The sequence below is a fragment of the Buteo buteo genome, chromosome 23 (genome assembly GCF_964188355.1).
Source record: "Buteo buteo chromosome 23, bButBut1.hap1.1, whole genome shotgun sequence".
In the NCBI taxonomy this organism is placed as follows: Eukaryota; Metazoa; Chordata; class Aves; order Accipitriformes; family Accipitridae; genus Buteo; species Buteo buteo.
Genome location: NC_134193.1, coordinates 11,686,454 through 11,709,690, shown reverse-complemented (window position 1 = coordinate 11,709,690; position 23,237 = coordinate 11,686,454). Strand labels below are relative to the sequence as shown.

Genomic DNA, 23,237 nt, shown 5'->3' with positions numbered 1-23,237 from the left:
TTTTACAGAGCTGTGCTCTGAGCCAGAGAGAACTGATGTGTGTATTTTTGAACAGAAACGTGGGGTTTTTTTCTTTGTATTTCAGATCCATTCCCTAAATATCGAGATAGGGCTGTTGGGAGGGCAAGGCATGGGGACAGGAGTATGCACGGCTGATGCTGGTTGTGGGGGTGGGGGGGGTGTCTCACTGAACCCCAGCTTTGCTGTGAAACGCTGTCCTCAGACCCCTAGAAAGTGTGAATAATTCAGTATTCCTTGGGGAAGTGCAGATCAGCATGTTAAATGCCAATGTCACGGGGAACTCCCAGCGCCAAAGACACCTCGGCGTCACTTATGTCCGGCTCCCTCCACGAGGGTGTTGAGAACAGTGGACCTGCCCCTCACCTATCTGTGAGATGTCAAGTGTTGCTTTGTAGCCCAGCCCAGAGGACTGGTCTCCTGACACTGAATTTTACAGACCTTTGTACTCTGTTGATGATGATGACTCTGACAAAACAGCTCCTGGTATCTCGGCCTTCCCCTCCAACCTCACCTGGTCCCTGGCCCATCCCTGTCTTTGCCCCGTCTACCTGGCTTCTCCTGGTACCACCCTTTCTCTGATGCTGCTCTCTGCTTTCATGCAGATAGGATCTTGAGACAGAGAACTGCTTCATAGCTGGCTCTCCAGTTCAGAGTCGCTTAGCAGAGGCCTGAGGAGCACCAGGAACATGTTCGTGGGTCTCATCTCCTCTGTGTCATCTCCTTCTGATGACAATGAAACAAGCAGCTGCTCCATTTCTCTGTAGAAAGCGGATGGGAACTGCAAAGAAGTTTCCCCTACGTGACGATGGTTGTCCCTTCATGCTGCTGCCAGCTCATCCTGGCTGTCACGGAACAGCAGTGGAAGAACCAGCAGCCTGGTCTGGCAGGATCCATAAGCTGACACAGATTTAGCCTAGACTGGGCCATACTGGGGCTTAGCCCCTGATGTGCAGTGTGACTTGCTCCCTGCCAGCCTCTGTTCAGGTGGCACCTGGCTCCAGCCCTGTCCCCAGTGACTCTAGATGGCTCGTCCTGGGCTGGCACCAGGGTTCCGTACTGGAAGTACAGGGTGGATGGGAGTGCCCATTTTGCTCGGTCCTTGCACACCCTTAGGTGGCGCTGGGCCCAAGCACTGGCACCTGCCTCACAGGAACTCCTCCACTCCTGCTTCACCTTGTGATGTGGTTTTCCAGGGCTCTGTGTCACCAAGGTGCAGCCCTAATGTCCCCAGATGCTCCTCTGCTCTGTCCACTTGGAGCCAGCCATTTGCTCGCATGTTCCAATCTGCGGCAAACCAAGGACACGTCACCCGGGAGGAGGGTGGCTGGCTGCTCCTCGTCCACTTCCACCTCATTCTAGTGTGAGTTCATCCCTGCTCTTGGTGTCTCTGTGCCATGGTTGTGCCTGCAACGCATCTGGTCACTCTGAGTGCATAGGCCACGGATGTTGCATCACCTGCAGCCCCAGATACTGCATCACCAGCAGCCACAGTTACTGGTGTGGGTCTGGGGGTGGTGAGGGCTGGGGTAAGGGGCAATGGGGGTGAGAGCAGGGGAGCAAGGCTGGGGCAGTGTGGGGGGACAGCCAATGTCTGCTGACGGGCATGAAGAACCACAGCCACGGTGAGGGGGGGCACAGTTGGTGAAGGTGGAGAGGAGCAGGAAGAGCAGCAAAGCCTCTGAGTCAGGAGGGGGACACTAACCAAGTTGCCCTGGGGACTGACCAGTGCCTTTAGACTCTCCTGCAGTTCCCTAACCACCTGGCTAATTAAACCAAAGAAGGGGCAAACAAACAAAAAGATCAAACGAACGCATCCTTCAGCCTCACTGCAACGCATTGCAGAGGAACAGGGCAGTTTCCTTCTGCTGAGCCCTGCTGGGGCTTGCCCGAGACCGTCAGCCCCAACCTAGCAAACAGCCGTGTCACCAGGGCGTGGTGCTCAAGACAGGGGGACAATGCCACATCCACCCGTGTGCCGCCCAGCTCGCCTGCAAGCAGCTTTTCCAGCATTTTGCAGGTGCCTTGGGGAAGAGCCAGCAAACGGTGTTTCCCAGCTCCGCTCCTCCAAGGTAAGGCAAGCTCCCAGGTGCGTTTGAGGACACAGGGGTGGCACGTTGCCAGACTGTGGCACTCGGGGTGCTGCCCTGATGGGGGTGCAGGGGCTGCCTGGGTTGTGGGGGCTGCCTGCATGGCCAGGGGCGGTGGGGATTGCCTGGCAGCCAGGACCAGCTGTATCCCTTCCCAGGACTCGCTTCTCATGCAAAGGACTCACCTGCTGTGCCCAGGGCCACCAAGTCCTGCAACAAAACTTTCTGGGCCATTTGCCCTCACACCGCAGCAGCGTGCAGTTCCAGCACGCCAGCCTGTGGCTGGGGTAATGTGGCCACGCAAAACTCCTTCTAGGAGCGTCCCCCTCAGTGAAATCCTGCTGAACCATCTGCCAGCTGACAAGGCTTGAGGGGACAGACCTTGACACCCATCCCCTGCCCGGTGCGAGCCATGGGGTCCCCGGCGCTCCCTGGCATGGGGAGGGAGGGTCCTTAAGTCTTGGGCCAACAGACTTTTACATGCTGGAATATGCTCTCGCAAAGATAAAAGTCTCATCTCTGGGTTTATTTTTGTTGATGCGGTGGATTGCTGCCAGCTGGGCTTTTCCCAAACCCAACCGCAGCTCCTTGGCTAAAAGCATGCGTTAGGGCGGTGCCCCAGCTTACTCCCAGCCCGAAGGTTTGGCCCTGTGGACACAGTGGGGGAGCGGCACGGCTTCCCTACCCTGGTGCTGCGGACCCCGGTGGGTGCCCCAGCCCTGTGCCCCTCTGAAGCCCTGGGGCCAGTGGGGAAGGAGCCTCTGCACAGCCCAGTCTGGGTGCTGAACCAGCATCACCCTGACAGAGGGACACTACCAGCCCTGGCTGTCGCCCTGCTCCATGTGTCCCAGCTCCTGCTGGGACAGGAGCAGCTCTTGGAGGGACATCTGAAATTGGGGATGGCTACGCTGGAGGGAGATGAAGCTGGTGCCATCATGTCTATATGGCATCTCCAGAGCAGAGCCCAGCCTGGGACAGCTCAGCTGGGCTTCATGCACGAGAAGGACAAGGGTCCGGCATGACCTGAGCTGCCACAGGGGCATGAGGGCTCCTAAAGGAGACAGCTGGGAATGGATGGTCCCAAGGACCTCCATCTCCAGCTGCATCTTGACATGGGCAGCACCTGGGGACCATGTGACCACCTCAGCACGGTGGTGGTTTTAGCATCCCAATGCAGTGGATGGCTCCCAGTCAGGAGCTGGGAGCTGCTTTGCTGGAAGGGCCCTGGGGTCATGGTTCAAGCAGCGTCCTGCCTTGGCCAGGGCTCCTGGGAAGAGAAGCCACCATATGAGGGCAAGGCCTGAGAAGAGCAGACACCCATCCACGGGAGCGGCTGAGAGGAGGATGGTGTGGGAGAACAAAGGATATGGCTGGGGGGTGCTGTTTGGCCAGCACAGACAAGCTGGTGCTGGGAGATGTGGAGCTACTGGGCTGGGTGGCACAGTTGGTGCCATGGCTTGGCGGCTGACCCCTGAGATCTGGAGGTGGGCTGTGTCTCTGGAGTGGTCCTGTCATGTGGAGATAGCTGGAACTGCCCCAAAAGTAAAGCCAAGTCTTGCAAGCCCTAACTGAGAGCACCCACAAGTCAGTGTGGAAGGGTCAGGGGAGCAGGGAATGATGACAGGCAGTTATCAGGCTGTTCCTGCCTCAAGTTCTCATACTGGGCTAAAAACCTCCTAAACTGGGCAAGATGCCTCGAAATACCTCTCGAGGCAGATGCCAGCCACAGTCCTGTGCCAGCTGTGGGGGCTGGCTTTTGCTGTTATCATGTTTGGCAGCTGTCAGTCATTTCAGATGAGTCTTTGTGAGGTGCAGCTTGAAGTCCAGGTCCCTTCTTGCCATGTGCTCAGGTTGTGTGCCAGGGACTTGAGCCACCCAACACCTCTGCAGCTACTGGGGAGAAATAGCCTAATTTTAGTTGGGCTTTAAGTCTGAGCACTACCATCTTAAATATCTGCACTTCGTCTGCTGTAAGCCTGTCCCTGTGAGGGGGCTGGATGCGAAGAAAGGCAGATTTGCCCTCAGTTGCCCCAAAACTCTGGGCAGAGCCTGGGTTTGTACTTTGGGGACCCTCTGTCTCACAAAGGTAGTCACCCAGTGGTGCTGGAGGCACAAGGCATGACATGCTGCCATCTCCCAGGACTCCTGGCTGGAGAGAAGAAGATGTTAGTGCTGAGCAGGGACTGAAAATGTTGCATATTTCTCCTGGCCGGGCTCCAGTGATGGTGCCAAGCCCATACAGCAGGTCTGCAGTGTGTGCTGGGCACCTGGGACTCCTGGCAGCTCACGCCTGGGGCTTTCTCAGCAATTTGACCCCCAAAGGTTCAGGTCTGTGGGTGGGACAAAGCCTTTGCTAAAGCATCTCCATCACCTGCTCTCCATGGCTGAAACTCTTCAGCCTTTTGTGATGGTCTTTGCACAGGGTTCATAATGCTGGCAGCAAGCCTGACTGATTTATTTTTTAACCTTTCATTTTCATACATGCCAGCAAAAGACAGCTTAAGCAAAAATAACTATGCTCAAAAAGAAACCCTTAACTGGAGAGCTCCCCTCTTCCAGCTGCCTCTGGCCACTCTCACCGTCCCTTCTCCCACACTGCCCATCCCAGATGTTATCTGTAGATCAGACACATCCAGTCCATGGATGCTTGCCACCAAACAGAGCAGAAGGTAGCTTCAGCCCTTGGTGCTCAGGGATTGATTGATACCGCCCTTCCCATCTCCAAAGCACCTACCTCCCCTTCACCAGCCCATGCCTTCAGCTGCATCTTTGCTGCTCAAGGACACAGGGACCGTGGCCAAGACATGCATGGAAGGAAACCAGGGATGGTGGAGTGTCTTTCAGAAAACTGTAGAGTCAAGAGCAAGGCACCAAGACTGGAAAGGATCGTTTTGGTTTATCATTTGTGGAAGACGTACACACAACACATAGGTGTCAGGATTGGGAATTACATGGCATCCTGGATAGTGGCTGAATTTAGTGGCCCCAAAATTTGTCTCACGTTAGCTGTATTGGCTTTTACAGCCTTCCTTGGGGTGGAGCTGAGGCGCAGTGACCATCAGGAAGCTGCTGTCTGCAGGCAGGTCTCCAGCCATGCCAGGGGCCAGGGCTGCCCATGCCTTGGTTTTTCTTGTGTCTTTGATAACTTTCACACACTGAAAGCATTCACAGCCAAAACACTAACTCCACAGCCAGCTCTCAACCAGGCATGTCTTTTAGGAAATGGCCTGATTCATGCAAGTGAAAGTTAGATTTTTGTCACTAAATTGGCTGAAACATGTTTCAAATCACTGCTGCCCAAGAGCCTCCTCTGTGCTGACTCTAACACTTGGATCACTCCAAAGACTTACAAAGTACTTTGTAGTGCAAGACCCCTAAAGCCCTCTGCAGCTGGGGTCTCTGCTCCTTGTGGCTGCCCCCCTGGTGCATCAGCCGTGCTGGGGGCTGCTGGGGGAAGAGCTGGCTTCAGCCTGGGTGGTGGGTGAGACAGTGCAGGGCTGAGCTGGAAGCTGGCTGTTGCAGGCTGCTCTAGTGCGGCTCAGCAGCATCCCGGCCCCCCTGAATGGGGCTTTACAATCAGCATATTTGTGCCTTGAAGGAAGAAGTCTCCATAGTTCCTCCTCTGCACCCAGAGCCATCCAGACCACCACCCTGACCCCCCCGACCACATCCATTGCTGGTGTGGTCCTTGTGCCGCCCGGTGCTCTCAGTCCCTTGCTGCTTTTCTTGCTTTTTTATTTAGCACTCCCAAACAGCAATGGGAACCCTAACCGCACCTGGCCTACCAAAGCTGGTGAGTCCCTGTGTCCAGGGAGAGCCTGGCTGGCAGTTTGGCGTGGCAAAAACAACATTTGCAGCAGAGCAGGTCCTCTGGTGACTTCCTCCACCACCAGTACACAGGCTTCATGTGATGTGTGACAACACCAAATCATGGTCTGGGATGTGGTAACAGCGTGGTCTGGTTATCTCACACACAAACTAATTTCCTTCACCAAGATAATTGGCTTGGCTGCCTGTGCCAGGTCAGTCCTGCTGGGAAAATGAAAGCAGCCTGTCAGCCCTGCCAAGACCAGCTGCTTAGCGCTGCCTGCCTGTAAGAAGAGGAGCTGTGGGTCACCCCTGCCTGGGCCTGCCTCCACATGTGCTCCCCTCAGAGCTGTGGACCTGCCTGTAGTCCAGCTTTCCAGCTCTTCCTGAATCCTCTTAATTTAGCTTTGCTTAGGGTTTGTTGGTTTTTTTTTTAATAAGCTTTTGTGTCAGAGATGTGTCTCACCTGTGTATAGGCAACGGCAAACTGCAGCCCTCTTAGCTCAGCTTCTAACTGCAGGTAACATTGGGACAAGCAGTCAATAAGTTATTGGAGAGCACCTAGAAAATGAAGAGATAAGTAGTGTTTCATCTAGATTTGTCAAGAAACCATGCTACCCCAATCTGACACCCTTCTGTTATGGTTGACAGCCACTCTGGAGATGAGAGAGGGCAAGCACAATGTATGCTTAGGAAGGGTCACATCTGGAGTGGCTGGGCCAACTGCTGGGTCGGTGGGATCCAGAGGTGGCTTCAGGGTGTCCCTATTTAATGGCCAATGCGTGAAAAAGCAAATATCACCCTATGAGCACATGGGTTCCCTGAGCTGCTGCAGCCCCCAGTTTCAGGGTTGGTGTTCCCAGGACTTAATCTATAACTTTTGTGGAATAATTTACAGAGTTGGCAAGGCTCCAGTTTAACGTGCAGGTCCATTTTGAGTCACCACTCTTGGAAAGATGTGATGAGTACTGTGGAGCAAGTGCTGAAAGCCCAGAGGGCAGCAGCCAGGGTGGTGAGGGCACAAGGAGGAGGAAAGGCTGGAGGAAGGGAGTCTGTAGCAAAGGTGACCTCCCTGGTGCAGTTTCTCAGAAGCTTTGCTGAGACTTTGAGAAGAGAGAGGTGTTACAAAGCGGCACAGCCCAGTGACATGAGATGACCTAGCAGGGAGCAAGGTGATACGGGGTGTCCGGCTGTCCACAGCTCACCCACCACCATGGCAGGGGAGCTGTCTCCATCATGGCCCCAGATGCCCTTGTCCAGTTTGGCAGCTCAAGGGAGACGTCCCATAGCCAAAGGGTTTCCTGGTCTCCTGCAAATATCCTCCAGCATTTGCTGAGGGACACCTCCATCACCTCACCATTTCACCTTCTGCCTTGTTTCCTTATGGCCCTGTTGATTGCATTGGAGGCAATCAAGTATCTCCAGAGCTGCTTGCCTCAGTCTCCCTCCCGTGCTGTCCCCAAGTGCTCGCTGTGACACTAGTGAAAGGAAAATCCTGCCCTAAGGGTGCTTCATCCTCGTTTCCCTGTGCTCCCTGATCTCAGGAAGAAAAAGCCTTCAGTATGCCCAGGGCCAGAGGGGACTCCATGCCTGGGGCTCTTGTGAGCTGGATCCAAGACACCCTGACATCATGTTCTGCCTTGGTGCTCTCACCCCCAGGCAACATAGCTGGTGAGCGATCAACTAACAGCCTCAACCTCCTGGAGCATCCCTCCACCATGTCCCTCCATCCCAGCACACATGGAGCCCATCACCACAGTGCTGGGCAGCACAGCCCCTTCCCAGCAGGGAGCTGGTGCCCATGTCCCAGGCACCCTGCCCTGTGGGACTCAGCCAGCTCCACTGTCAATATTGAAATAATGATTTTTTTTTTTACTGATATCATTAATCTCATGGATCTCATGAGGTTGCAGGTGTTGTGCTAAGCCCCATCCATGCACTGTGGGAGATGGACCCCCTCAGGACCAGCACCCCCTATGTTGTAGCTGGGCACAGGAAAGGGGAATGGACTGGGGTGTCCATGGCCGTCACAGGGGATGGCTCCAGACACATGTCCCTGACCCAGAGCACCCACAGCTGAGGGATGGCACCAAGACAGATGCAGTCAGGGCAATTGGGGCATGTTTGATAATGATGCACACTGGGAAAGACAGGGAGGAGGAGGAAAGGTCTGGTGTGCTATTTGCCAGCTGGGAACAACAGGCATGGACATCCCAAAGGCAGCTTTAAATGGCCCCAACTCTACCAGTCTTGCTGGAATCAGACTGGAAGGGAGGGCTGGAGCTGGTCCCTGCTGGGACAGGTCCCAGCAAGACGCGGGGTCTGTCTGGAAGGGGAACGGGAGGCAGGAGCGAGCAGTGCAGCTCACCCAGAGACATGGGACCTGCACAGAGCCACTGCCTGCACCTCCCGTGGCCAGAGCTGGGGTGACCTTGTGGTGCAGAAGTTGAACGGCGGGGAAATGAGAGACTCTCTTTTGACCCTGAGTCAGGATGGTTTCCTTTCAGAAGGCACAGGGAAGATGTTAGCAATGGAGGTGATCTCATTTCACAAACACCAGTCATCTCAGTGACTGGCAGTAATGGCTGGGCTCAAACCCTGCAGAGTCTCCACACCAGCCGCGCAACTTCCTTCTGGGTCTTCAAGAGTCATTTCAAGGGGCCACAGAGGAATATATGTCAAAAGCAGATCAAATAGGGGTGTGTGTTTACTCTAGCCATACTTCTCCATAGCAGATTTGTTTACCTGCAGTCAGAAGAAGGAGACATTTAGGTCACTTTTTCAGTTATGAGCAAGTAGCAGAGCACATCCCTGAAGGCAAAGAGGGCTGGGGCTCATCAGCACCGAGGACCCGAGGGGACCCACATGAGAGCGGGTGCTCCGGTGGGCCAGGCACCCCATGGCCCTTCCAGGTCCTGTGATGCTCCATGCTCGGGCACCACATCACCCTGAGACCCAGCCCACATTTTAACACAGACACCCCTTTGGGTGGGATTATCTGAAGAAAATTGAGGGCCAGACTGTATGTGGCATGAAGACAGGGTGTTGTCACCTTGCCAGAGCCCAGCCGGGCAGCATTGCCTGGGAGAAGTGCAGGGTGCTGCACATGGGGCAGGCACGGGCGAGAAGGGAAACAGCCTTCTCCCCCCCTGGAATGTCAAGGTGGAAAGAGAAGGGGCCTCTGTGCGAGCCCACAAAGGGAGCAGGCATGGGTGCAATAGGGGCTGTGTGCGATGCCATGTGCTGGGAATACAGTGCAGGTTTGGGAAGACATTCTCCAGCGAGCCTTTTGCCTCGTTCCATTGGGACTCATGGGCTCTGCCTCCCCCCCAGCTTGCCATGCTTCCTCCCAGCACTATCTTTCTGTTGCCCTAAAGCTTTTGCAGGGAGGTTTTTGTCAACAAAGTTATTAAGCTATTACCTGTGACTTGGCTCAGGAATATCTAACATAAACTGAAGAAGTACTAACTTTTATCGGATTTTTTAGCTCAACTATTTATAGATTATATTACCTCTCCCAGCAAAGCCTCTGTCCTGGCTCCCACCCCTGTATCCACCTTCATCCACCAGCCCAGCCCGTGGGAGTCTGTAGAATGGCAGATGGGCCCCAGGAAAGAGGGTGGTGGGAGAATGGGGATTCCTGGTCCCCTTCAGCCAGGGCAGCTCAGAGCCCTGCAGCTCCCACTGGGTTTCAGGGAGAAGGAGAGCTCCAGCAGATGGAAGAGCTCCCTTGAAACCAGAGTTTCCTCAAGCCATCTGCCCAGACCCAGTGGTGTCACATGCCCTCTGCCTGGGCACAGCCCCATCCTGCAGCTCTACCCGGAGCCCTGCCAGGCCTTCTGCACCCAGACAGGCTGTTTTCTCAAGGAAAGTGCTGGAGAAACTGGTTCTCCTGCTTTTGCATATCCAACATTTCCTCCCAAGAGGAATGTGGATGCTCAGGACCCCAGGAGGTGGATGAAGGGCTCCGGTGGATGGGGGATGTCTCCTGGCCACACTCATGGCTGCAAGGTGTACGGCTGCTGTGCAGGGAACAGACACATCTGCCCATGTTAAAAGGAACCGGTGCACCACAAACACTGCTTTCATGGTGAGCAAAGCACTGCTGGGTACAGTTGCCCATACTGTGCTCAGTGGTGTCCGCAGGGCACTCTCACCAGCTTGGCCCCGATCTCCAACCCTCTGGGGCTGTGCCCATCTCAGGAGCTGGGCTGAGTCTGGTCCTGCCATCCTTGCTAGGACAAGGTCCATGGAAGATGTGGCTGAGGGCTCCTGTAGCTCCACAGTACCAGGGCTTCTCTGAGGCTCCCTTGGAGTGAATACAGCTCCTCGAGGGACCTGATCCCTGAGGTGGGGCCACAGACCATGGGTGGGACATGGGGACATGTGTCCCTCTGATGGCACACGTCTTCACCTGCCTGAGTGCGTTGTCCCACTCACCATGTTCATGAGGGGTCCGTTGCTCTCAGAAGCTGCAGTGGTGGACCTGGAAGCATTGCAAAGCTTGCATTTGGCCCATGGCCTCAGCTGCACCCAAGTTCCCTACTGGGACAAGCTCCAGGCTGGATACAGACCTGGGGCACTCCCATCTGTCCCTTCTTTTGGCAGCCCAGGAGACCATGCCATGCACCATGGCCAGTCGCTGTTGTGTCAGCTTACTCCCAGCAAGGTCTGTCCTTCGCTGCTCTTGTGTTCATGTGGACTAGGGCCATTCCCAGCTGGGCTTGCCCCAGGCTGGTGGCAGCAGGTTTGCCAAAAGGCTGAGCCTGGCAAAGAGACACAAATTCCTGGGAACGGAGTCAGAAATGGCAGCTCAGACAGTCCCACTGCCTGGGATGAGTGGATGGAGTCACTGCAAGCCGAGGGAAATCACAGCTCCCTCTCAGCTGGGAAATCATTACCGGTCCTTCTGGTGGGAAAGGCAATTAAGATATTATCACGTAACCTCTAGAACTATTTCTTTACTGCAGAAGGATCAGCTGAAGAGTTGCTTAGCCCAGGTTTGGAGGCAGGAGCCGGAGGGTTTGGTTGTCTCTGTGTTCACACAGACACCGCACAGTGCTGCATGTCCAGGAGGGACTGGGGCCAGTCGGTCCCTCTCTGTCCTTCCTGGGGACAAGTCCCCCTTCCTCAGGACAGCCCTGGCCCAGCCACTCTGCAGTCAACAGGGGACTTCCAGACCTGGGAAGGTAGCGGACACTCATTCACACCCTTCCAGTGAAGCCATGTGAGTCCAAAGGTTATGTGTTTTGTGGAGGTGGGAATGCAGGAGTGGTAGCACCCTCTGGACTCCAGACAACCACCCCACCAGCACACAAACCACTTCAGTGGAGTTTGCCATGGGAAGAGGGACTGGCCTGGAGGTCTGAGCTCTGGCCAGCCGGCAGCGGGGTATGGCACAGGCACCCAGCTCAGTGCAAGCTGCAGATAGATGTGACCTGAGAAAGAGAGCACCCAGGGACTGCTGCACCCCTGATTTCACAGGTGGTACTTTCAGTGAACATAGTGGGAGCTCTGAAACCACCATCTCCCTGGCTGCAGGGAAAAGTGCTCTGGGAAGGTCACATGCAATGAGGGCTCCCCAGCACGCCTTTCCCTTCTGGCATCGCTGTGTTTGACTCAGCTGAGATAAGGCAGCTGGAAACTGAATCCTTCCATCAAGATCGCCCTTGTGATAGCCCTGGCAACCTCTTATCAGGGAGCTGAATCATCAGGAAGCAGCTTCTCTGTATCCCCCCGAGAGAGCACGTACCCGGGTCCACCAGATCTCCCCATCCCAGGGCAGGGGTGCTGGTGTTATCAATTAATATGTATAATATGATTGAAATAACCAGGGAACTGCTAAAGTCCTGTGTACAGCCCCCATCAGTTAATATTTAAAATAGGGAAACAATAACTAGACATGATTTAGTTTAGGTTTAGGAACTAGCTATTAGACAATGAGGCTTTATGTTTATGTCAGAAAAGGTAATGGATTGTGGTCTGGTCAATAAACCTTGAAGAACTGCTTGGAACTGCCAAGATTAAGGAAGAAGTAGGTAAAAGGTAATTCCTGCAGGGGGAGGTGGCGACCACTGACTCATTGACCACCTACTTAAATGATACCACCTACTCAAAAGAAGACAATGAAGAAAGAAGACAGTCTGCGCACTAATTTACATGAGAGGTGAAGAAGAAAGAGCTAATCATTAAGGGAAATAATAATGAATATGTATTACTTAAGTATATAAATGTGGAGATTTTTTGAGACAGAGCTATGCTGTCTTGAGATAGGCACCCATTCATGTGCATCAATGAAACTAATTTAAAAATACATTAACTCTGTGTGTTATTGGCTTGTACACTGGGTAAATGAACCCCGTTTGTGGGACAACACCAGGGCTCTCTGGCTGGGGTATGATACTGTCCTGGTTTCAGCTGGGATAGGGTTAACTGTCTTCCTAGTACCTGGTACGGTGCTATGTTTTGAGTTCAGTATGCGAAGAATGTTGATAACACTGATGTTTGCAGTTGTTGCTAAGTAGTATTTAGACTAAAGTCAAAGATTTTTCAGCTTCTCATGCCCAGCCAGCAAGAAAGCTGGAGGGGCACAAGAAGTTGGCACAGGACACGGCCAGGGCAGCTGACCCAAAGCGGCCAACGGTGTATTCCATACCGTGTGACATCCCATTTAGTATAGGAACTGGGGGGAGTGGGGGCAGGGAATCGCCACTCAGAGACTGGCTGGGTGTCAGTCAGCGGGTGGTGAGCAATTGCCCTGTGCATCATTTGTACATTCCAATCCTTTTATTACTACTGTTGTCATTTTATTAGTGTTATCATTATCATTATTAGTTTCTTCTTTTCTGTTCTATTAAACTGTTCTTATCTCAACCCACGAGTTTTACTTCTTTTCCCAATTTTCTCCCCCATCCCACTGGATGGGGGGGAGTGAGTGAGCGGCTGCGTGGTGTTTAGTTGCTGGCTGGGATTAAACCACGACAGATACCCTGCCTGCGCCACTGAGCCTTGAATGCATGCCTGGAGTGATGGGAGGCTGCTGGCAGAGCTGGGGGCTGTGAGGACCTGAGTCCTTCCCACTCCCCTGGCTCTCCTCGGGGTCCCTATGTCTGCAGGGACCCCCAGCCCAGGAGCAGCTCAAAACTGGGTCACACTTGGGAAAGGGGTGACCACAGTCCCAGCTGGGCCATGATGATGTCTTGGCCCTCTTGGCCTCTCCGGTCTCCCCTGGCAAAGCTCAGTGAGCGTTGCTCAGACCCCCCTGGCAGGGCCATCCTTCTCCTCCTGTGTGATTTTCCTTCTCATTGTAATAAAACTTATTAACAAGGCACCTGCCACTCTGTGTGTGATTTCAGGGCATTGGATACTGGAAGTATCACTGTCACCTCTTACAGACCTTGTAGAGACTCCTCATGGAAATATTAAGATTGGTGAGAGCAAAGTGTGTGTATAAAAGCACAAAGAAGCAGGGGGACAAGGGTTAAAAGGAGAGGTGTGTGTTAATTGCTGCAGGGCTCCTATGTGTGATTTCATTCAAATGAGGGGAAGGAACTAATTCACTGAAGATAAAATGTTGGGAAGATGCCAAATTGAGCCATAAACGCACCTGTAAGACAAACAAGAGAACTGATATTCAAGAGTTTTGCCTAAGGCTGATGAGGTCTGAGATAAAATAATGGGGAAAAGATTTTCGAGCAGTGTCCACTTTGAAAGGATATAAAAGGCAAGTCCAAGCTGGGTTTGCTGCCAGCAGCAGAGGAGCCCAGAGCTGCAGCAAGGACTCACAAGTCCATCCCGGCACACACGTCTGGGTGCTGCTGGGTGCACACGTCTGGGAGTGCAAGCAGGTGAGCTGACCTGCTTACATATTGTAAAATAAAATCACCTTTCCCTTCTACAATATCTCATGTTGAGGTTTTTTGCAATTTCCCATGCTCTTCTCTGTTTGGTACAGTGTTTCTTTTGCTCCTTCTGGACCCGATCCTTCCCGGTAGTGGTGAGCTGAGCAGGAGTGGGTGCAGGACCTGGAGGACTGTTGCAATCCCATCATGGCTATGCCAGGCTTCTGGGCAATCAACCCCTATTTCCTCCAGCCCCGCTCCCCTATTTTATCCTAATATTACTTTTTCCAGGGAAGGATCTGATTATCCACCAGGGTTTCTGAGTTACACAGCTTGATAGCACGTCAGACTGGGGACAGCTTTCGGAGCTGATCGCCTTGCAGCTCTCACTGACCAGTGTTGGTCCCAGCTGGCTGTGTCTGACCACCTTTCTCCTGTGTTTGGGTTTGCAGGAGCCTTCACCACAATGTTTGCTCACAAGAAACACTTCACCAATGCCATCATTGGGGCACTGGTCGCACTCTCCATCATTGCCCTTGTTCTCAGCCTGGTGGATATTGAAGATGTCACCCTGCCACCCACGGTCAAGGTGAGCCCAAAAGAAGGTCCCTGAGCACCACTGCAGAGACCAGTCACCTTGGGCAGGTGCTCAGAGACAACAGCTTATCTTCGGGGTTAGGAGGTGAGGGTGGATCAGTAGGAACTGCCTTGTAGTAGCTGGGTGGGTGGTTTTTTTCCATCTCAAGATGCAGACAGAAGAAATACAGCCTGGCCACTGTGAAGTCAGGAGAGGAAGCCTCCTCTCAAACTAGCCACCATGGTATGCACTTGACATGTTTGGAGGAGGTTACCTTGGGGCAGATGGGTGGGACAAAGCCCTGCCCCGCTTCCTCTGCCTTCCCGGAGCACCGCACTGCAGTGCAATGCACCTCCACATGGCCTTTGCTCCTGCCAGCTCCCACCAGCCTGTCCTAACTCACACCACAGCACAAGCACCGTGGCTCCTCCCTGTCCCTCCCCTGCAGCTTGCCATCCCACACTGGCTTCTGGAAGAGGGTTGGCATGGTTCTAGGGTGACGTGGAGGGCTTTATGGGGGAGAGGCACACGGCTGGATGCTCCTGGACTGGGGTTGGTGTGGCCCTACCAGTGTCTGCCCAGGCTGGGTGCAGCCATGGGGGTAGCAGAGAGCACTGGCAATGGGAGAGTTCCTGACCCCCAAGGTGGGGCCAGTGTAGACACAAAAGGTATGTAACCGAGAAAGAAAATAAAAAAGCATGAGGAAACAACCAAGAAAATGTTTGTGTGAGCTGGCATTGCTGCACAGACCTCAGGAGAGGGAATGAAAAATTCCTTTAGTTACCATGAGAAATGCCCATGCTGAGGCCACGCACTGGCACCGCTCTGCTCTGCCACAGTGCAGATAGCTGTGCCTTAGAGAGATATTTTTGGGGGCATCCTCTGGCTCCACCACCCTGGCTGGGCCATGGTGGGGCCAGGGCCAGGCTGCTGCTCCTCCCACCAGTGTGATGTCTTGGTTTTTTCTTCCAGTATGGGATGGTGTTTGATGCAGGCTCGTCTCACACCTCTCTGTTTGTCTACGAGTGGGATTCAGACAAGGAGAACGACACCGGTGTGGTCAGCCAGACCTTGTCCTGTGAGGTCCAGGGTCAGTATCCCCCTGCCATGAGCTCAGTGCTGCCTTGCGTGTTCATGTGGTGGGTGGGATGACCTGGCCCTTCCTCTTGTTGGCCTGCCCACGCTGGGCAGCTCTGTCCATCAGGCTGGCATGGTGGGGAGCCCTGGCTGCAGGCAGGGTTGTGTCTGACTCCCCGCTGGCTTCGCTCATGGCTGGAGAGCCCTCAGCACCATGTAGTGTGCACACACTTGGTGGGACTGAAGCACCTTGGTGTTGCTCTGGATTCATTCCTCCACTTTCAACTGCCGTCAGCTGCCCAGGCTGCTGTCCTGGCCGGCAAAGGTCTCACCCATAGAGCTGGGGACACTGCTGAAAGCATGGGAGGTGTGGGGATGGCTATAGGAGAGGAACGTAAGTGTGGGTCAGGCAGGTGTCAGGTGACCAGGGGACCCTGGAAAAGCACCCTTTGTTGCTAGGAGGTGACAGACCGCACTGGCCTGTGCCTCCTTGCTCCCACATCCCTGTCCCCAGCCATTCCTGTCATCCTGTCTCAGCCTGACTCTCTTCCAGGGCAAGGCATATCAAGCTATGCCAACGATCCCCCAAAAGCCGGTGATTCCCTAAGGGAGTGCCTGGATAAAGCCCTGAAGGTTGTTCCTGCTGCAAAACAGAGGGATGTCCCAGCTTATCTTGGAGCAACAGCAGGCATGAGGCTACTGAGGTATCGCTGTGGGGCGCAGGGGTGATGTAGCAGTAACAGAGCTGCAAGCAGCCACTGCCAGGACACAGTGTCCTGCACGGAGCCAGGCTGCCAGGAGCTCCCAGCTCTCATGCTGCCATGAGCAAGTGACTGGGGAGTGGGGAGAAGGCAGCCTGGTGGGGACACATGAGTGGCTGAGCTGTCCTGAGTGATTGGCCCTGGGGCAGAGAGGCTTCTCAGAGGTGTCTGTTGGCATCCTGGGACCCCACATCCCAAGATGGTGCTGCATGCCCAGTTCCAAGCAAGAAATGCTTCTCAGAGCTCTTTGTTTGCTCTTCATTATTCCTTAAACACAAGGGAGTTGAGATGCCACCAGGAGATGTGCCATCTGCCCAGATGGACGGGTGCTGGTGGGGGAGTGGGGCAGAGGTAGGAGGCAACAGTGTGCTGCAGGACCTGCCCCTAACTTTCACCAGCCAGTATTAGCTCTCTTCAAATGTCAACCTTCATTTCATGGTTCTTGGTTTTATGGTTGCAGATATCTAACATTATTTCTGTGCCCTGGCAATCAGACCCCTTCCCTGGGAAGGAGCCGGGTCATAGCCTGAAGGTTACCTACTTTAGAGAGCGAGCACATGCCAGCAGCCCCAAGACATCTTCCCCATTCAGAGGTCTGAAACCGGGCTGGCACCTTCCTAAAAGACCCACTCGAGCTCAGCAACCAGTCCTGGCTTTGGTGCAGTCACTGGGTGATGTTCAAACCTGGGTTTTGCAGCACAATCACCTCTGGCCTCCAGAACTGTGAAGATACTTAGGTAGTGAAGGATGGCCTGGCAAACCTTTATGTGACTGGGATCAAGCTGCACTGGAGGGAAGAGATTGCTATTGCTCCTGGATTTGTAATGCCAAGTCTAGACAACTGGGATTTACGCTGTACAAGCAGCTTTGACAAGTTATGTAGCAGGAAATATCATCTCACACAAACTGCTTGTTGCAAAAAAATGGAGTATGTAGAACTGGGAAAAAACCAGACTGTTTCTATGTGTTTCCTCTGTAGTATTGATGTAGCTGGATATGTGTCCTGACCTTTGAGTCCTTCTTAGGGAACAGAACAGCTCAGTGGCAGATCAAGTCCTGGCTGAAGTTGCTAAAACCATGCGAGAGTACCCTGTGGCTTTCAAAGGGGCTCAAATCCTTACAGGAGAGGAGGAGGGGGCTTATGGCTGGATCACCATCAACTACCTGCTGGACTCCTTCACTAAGGTGGGAGAAGGGCAAAGCACTCACTCCTTCTTTGCTAATACAGTTTTTCTTACTTTTCTTAAGCTTGCTTAGCGCAGAAGGAAAGATCAGGGTTAACAGCTTTCGGGAACGACCTAGGGGAAGCACTGTAGGCTTACCTACAGCAAAAGAGAAGGGAGAAATCAGGAATGGGGGTGTCTCTGTTAAGAGCTAAGGGCACATGTCCGCACCATGTAGACACAGGGTCTCTTGGGGACAGTGAGGTTGGCCATGCAGCCCAGTGGGGACCGTTTGCTCCTGCTGGGCTTTGTCTCGCTGCCCTGGGAAGGTCCATCTCCGTGTGCTGCTGGGAGACTCCAATTTTGGTTCAATGTGCCAGTCTGAAGGAAGCTTGAACCAAACCTCTTTCCTGTCGCCCTCTATCCCCATGCTGCCACAGCTGAAAGCTGTGCTGGCACCGTCGGGCTCCTGTGCAGGCACTGTTGGAGGATTTCTGTCATTCCCCTTGCACCAGTGCCCCTGCAGCTTGCTCTTCAGGAAGGGCAGTCCCTTCAAGCCAGGTCCCCACCAGCACTTTGGTCTGGGGACTGGTGACTCAGAGCCACATAAGCCCACAGCATGTTGGCACATCTTGACCATCAGACCGTTCAATCTCTGTTTTTTCTTGGCTCTGATAAATGGCCAGGCTGGTTGGGCAGGGAAGGCAGTGGGGCCTCATGTACGGAAATAATTGAGTTGAATACCTGTTGAATTTAGTAACAAAATCCTATTGACTTCAATGGGATGAGAATTTTGCTCAGGGCAAGTAAGCCCAGACATGTACTACTCCTCTTCCTCTCCTGTCTCGCCTTGGCAGTACTCCCCCAAAGCACACACATGGGTTCGTCCAGAGGCAGCCAACATTTTGGGGGCGCTGGATCTTGGAGGAGCATCCACTCAAATCAGCTTTATGCCCAGAAGTTCAGTGATAAACTGGAATGACACCTCCAAGTTGACGCTTTATGGGTATAACTACAACATCTACACACACAGCTACCTCTGCTATGGGCAGAACGAGATGCTGAAGCGACTGGCAAAGGAATTAATTGTGGTGAGAGGGGAACTGGGGGTTAATTGGACTCTGGTCTCATGATACCAACCACAGACTTGTTAATGCATAAAATAAGAATAGGCAAAGCTCTTCCAGAGAGGCATCACCAGGGACTAAGAGCAGGTACAGATTCCTTGGAGCACGGGTAGACAGATGTGGAGAGGAGCATGGGAAGCATCAGAAGGGGCAGCTCCGGAGAGATCTTCTGGTTGTACACAGCTGCCCTGCACAAGGTGTAGGAAAGGCAGGACCAGGCTCATCTCAGAGGTGCAAAGTGACAGGACAAGAGGCAACGGGCACAACGTGGAACATGCAAATTTCCAACCAGATGCAGGGGGAAAGTTTTTCACAATAAGAATGGTCAAATATCAGAGTATGACCCAGAAATGCTGTGGAGTCATCATCCTTGGAGATATTCAGAACTTGATGGGACAAGGCTCTGAGCAACCTGATCTATTTGGTCATGCTTTAAGGAGGGGGTTGGCACAGGGACCCTATAGCTCCCCCCAAACCTCAACTACTCTGTGACTGCATGGACCTAAGAAAAGTGACCCAGAGATCTTTCTCAGGCCATTTTTTTGGAAAGTCAGAGGGAAGAGGGTCTTCATGGAGCTGCACCTTGCCAGGAGAAGCAGCCTTGGTGAGCCAGAAGGGTTTGCTCATGCTGCAGAGCCAGGAAGGTCCCAGGTGGTGTCCCTGCCTGGGTCTGTAGCTAAAGGCAGAGCTAGAGCTGGGGTGGAGAGGGCTTTGCATGCCCCAAATCATGATCCTGCTGGCCAGGGGAGAGGCATGCTGGGTCCCTGAAATTGGCCTGCGTCCATGGGAGAGGGAATGAGACAAAGGAGAGCATAAATTAATGTTGAGCTCAGCTGGGACTGCAGATGGCCAACAAGACCAGGATTAAACAGCAGGAAGGTCTTTCTCTGCTGAGGAGGTGGGAGATGCCTGTGCTCATGGCTTTGGGGGGAGCACTGGGTAAATCCTGCCTCCTAGCATGCCTGCCAAGAGGGTTTGGAGGAGGGTTTGCAGCCTGTGATTTTGCTATTCCCAGGAGTCATTCTCCAGCACGCGAATTGATCACCCTTGCTACCCAAAAGACTACAATGAAACCGTCTCGCTGTCTTCCTTCCGCACCAGCCCCTGCACGAACCAGAGCGACCCACGCCTGACCCATGGCGACAGGAACGTGACCCTGGAGGGCAGGGGCAATGCCAGTGGGTGCCTGGCTGCCATCAAGAAGCTGTTCAACTTCTCGGCGTGCAGCCAGAGCCAGGACTGCACCTTCGATGGTGTCTACCAGCCCCCCGTCAGCGGGCAATTCATTGTAAGGCAAATCCTGTCCTCCCACCTCCACCGCAGACCATGGCCTCGGGTGCTGTGGTGTCCCTGCATGCCCCATGGCACTGCCACCTACCTGCAGCAGAATGGGGGCAAAGAGCTCCCAAATTACCACTGCCCCAGGGCACACCAGGGATTGTTGCCATCTGGTTTCCTACCCAGCTCTCCAAATGGGACCATGTTAATAAAACAGGTGCTTAGTCAAAACCCAAGTTTTCAGTAAAAGAAGACAGCTTAACCAGCAGCCTTCAGGCAAGGCTCTGCCTGCACTCCACGTGCTGCTGTAGCCAGCAGGCACTTACATCCCCAGCCCATCATCTCTGCTGGGACATGGACAACGATGCCCTGGGACTATACAAGGCACTACACAAACCTGGTGAAAGACAAACCCCACCTCCTGCTTCAAGGGAGACAGGGGCAGCTGCCTGGGGGGCTTTCCCCAGTGTAGCTCAATGGCATTTCTGGCTTTTGCCTTTCAGGCCTTCTCTGCCTTTTACTATAACTTCAAGTTTCTCAACCTGACCGAGGGACAGTCGCTGGCCACTGTCAGGGAGACCATCAAGCATTTCTGCACAAGAAGCTGGGAAGACGTACGTTCCCCACAATGGGAGGCTATAGGGAAGCCTCACAAGCAAAGGGGTCCTGGGGTGGGGGAAGAGGAGTGGGGACTCCCCCAGGGCAAGGCTCCCTGGTTGCTGAGCTGTGGCCTACACAGCAGAGCCATCCCTGAGCTCTGTGCGGGAGCCAGGACTGTCCTGCACCCACCCTCAGGGACCCTCCTTGCTCATGCAACACTGGGAAAGGGGCAGCTGGGGCAGGTGAAGGCAGCAAAATCTCTCCACCAGCACAGGAGCTGGGGATGGAGGTGGGGCTGGAGGCCTGCGGGATGGTGAGAGGGGAGCCAGCTGCTGGCACCGCTCTGGGGAGGAGTCAAATGGGGATGGATAAGGGCAAGAGATGTGGTAGGACCACCATGGGGCAAAAAGCAGGGGCCTCTCGTATGATGAGGCTGAGATGGGAGAATCTGGGGAAGGAGGAACTCCAATACGTCTCTGTTTCTATGTGGAGAGTAAGTCCTCCTCAAAGGAGTTGCCCTGTGTGGACAGGTCCAAAATACCTGGCCTGGTCCAGGAGTCTTTTCCTGGATGCTGGTGGCTGTGGAGCCACTGCCTCTCTTGTGGCAGTCATCAGGGCATTTTCCCTGCACAGAAATTGCCTGCAAATAACTTCCCTTCCTCCCCAAACATGTCCCCCGCCTCCAGCTGTCTTCTAGCTACCCTGAAGAGAATCCCGAGCGACTGCCTAAATACTGCGCCAACGCCAACTACATCCTCACACTCCTCCTCGACGCCTACAAGTTCAACGAGACCAGCTGGAACAACATCTTCTTCCAGATGAAGGTAGGCTGCAAACCCAGCCCGTGGGCAGGAGTAGAGGCAGTGCTGGGGAAAAGAGCCAGATTCCCACATCGGGGAGCCATGAGAGCTATGGTCCGGAAAGCCCTGCCTACCCCACATCCCAGCACCCGGTTTCTGCTACTGCACCCAGGCTGTGCAGGAGTAGGTGGGCCTGTGTCATTAGTGTGACTTTTCTGCAGGACTAACTCATCGTCCCCTGTCTCCTTGGGCAGGCGGGGAGAGCTGACATTGGCTGGACGCTGGGCTACATGCTGAACCTCACCAACATGATCCCGGCGGAGGCTCCAGTGCAGATGAAGGGGCATGTTCCTTCCCTGTGGGCTGCGGCCGTCACTTTCATCGTCCTCACCCTTGCCTTGGGACTTGCTGCCCTGCTCCTGCTCTTGTGGGTGTAGGAGCCTGGCTGTGTTTCAGAGCCTGGCAGGAGCATGTCAGGGCTGGAGGACTGTCTGCACTGTGATGCCCTGCACTTCTGCCCGCAGGACTGGCAGCCTGAGGCCGGTTCAATGATGCTGAGCACGTTAACCTCTACAGCACTGAAAACCGAGGGCTGGCCTCCCATGGGACTGCCCCCAACATGCAGCTAGGCACCACGTAAAGTTTCCAGAGGAGCTCCGCTCCTGTGGAGACCTGCTGGGATCAGCCTATGCCCCACAGAAACCCCAGCCACCCATATCTGCCTCCTTACACTGCTATGTGTGTTACAGATATGGTCTCTGTCCCACCAGCTGGCTCGTGGGGCTGTGGAGAGCCAGCCCGGCCATGGAGGAGCTCCCCAGTGCCAGACTGTTAGTGCACGGCTGCAGGCACTTGGTGACAGGGTGCTTTGTGCAATGCTGGGTCTGACCACAGTCACCAATGGCCACTGCCAGGTCTGCCAGTGTGAGGGCATGTAAGGCTCCGCAGTACCCCAGCTGTCTCTCCTGAGGGTGTATTGTTTGGGCTTATGTGATGGTCTTGCAGACAGAAAGCAAATTGAGCATCCAAAATCAGAAGCATGGTCCATGCATCCCCAGAGGGTCCATCTCATCTCATCTTCCTTTTCTTCTGGGATAAAGGGATTGATGTTCCTGAGTATCTTCCTGCAGACCAGACTGTCCCACTAGCAGAAGGCGTGGACACTGTGGGTGTCAGGCTGAGACTCCAGCAGGCTGTGAGTCCTGCCCTGACCCTGCGCATGTGGCTGAGCTGGGTCTTGCCCATGACTGCAGCTTTGCCTTGCCTTTAGTCCTGCCCATTTGTTATCTGCCCTGTGGATGATTCATCTTGTTATTTGGCTCCCGGCAGCAAGAAGCTGACCTTTGGTGTCTCTGCAGAAAGGCAGGCATCTCACAGCTCTCGTCATCCAAATAAACTTTGTAAAAGGCAGTGAATGGGGAAATACCTGTTACTTTGCTCCTGAACAGTTACGATTTTATTGTTTCTGTCTCCCAGGTAAGGGCTGGTGATGACAGGGACTCAGGGGAGAGTCAATATTGCTCAGTGCTACAGATGGCCCTGGAGACCTTGCAATGTCTGCCAGGCCTGGGAGAGGAGCCAGCAGGGCACGAGGACAGGCCTTTTCCTTCTGAGAGCTGGGCTGTCCTCACTTCACCCATCCACTGGCCACCAGTGGGACTCCCCCAAAATGTAAGGGGGGGCCTGGGAGCTGCCCCTGAGATGTTCCAGCAGTGTTCCCAAATTGCCCTGTGTGCTGGAAAGGGAGGGTGAGGTGTCTGCCAGGCACAGACACAGGGTGCAGCTGGACCGGAGAGGAACCTCGCACGGGAGAGCAGGGGACTGCTGCCATCCCCCACTTCAATGGGCTTCCCAGTCCTGGGCAGAGTCTGAGTCCCATCTACCAGGCCAGCTTCCCCCCACAGCCCCATTGTCATTGCCCTTGGCGTAGAATAGAATAGAATAGAATAGAATAGAATAGAATAGAATAGAATAGAATAGAATAGAATAGAATATTTTCAGTTGGAAGGGACCTACAATGATCATCAAGTCTAACTGCCTGATCACTTCAGCACTGATCAAAAGTTAGAGCATGTTATTAAGGGCTTTGTCCAAATGC

The 23,237-nt window shown here is 54.0% G+C and overlaps 1 protein-coding gene across 1 annotated transcript; it reads left to right on the top strand.

The window, feature by feature from the left end:
• Nucleotides 1-1,984: 1,984 nt before the first annotated feature.
• On the top strand, nucleotides 1,985-21,935 carry LOC142043671 (ectonucleoside triphosphate diphosphohydrolase 8-like). Its single transcript, XM_075055103.1, has 10 exons — nucleotides 1,985-2,090; nucleotides 14,209-14,345; nucleotides 15,306-15,423; nucleotides 15,964-16,114; nucleotides 17,197-17,356; nucleotides 18,192-18,425; nucleotides 19,477-19,749; nucleotides 20,243-20,353; nucleotides 21,026-21,163; nucleotides 21,394-21,935. Exons 2-10 carry the CDS (start codon nucleotides 14,223-14,225, stop codon nucleotides 21,574-21,576), a joined length of 1,491 nt encoding a protein of 496 aa, XP_074911204.1. The 5' UTR covers nucleotides 1,985-2,090; nucleotides 14,209-14,222; the 3' UTR covers nucleotides 21,577-21,935.
• The last annotated feature ends 1,302 nt before the right edge of the window (nucleotides 21,936-23,237 follow it).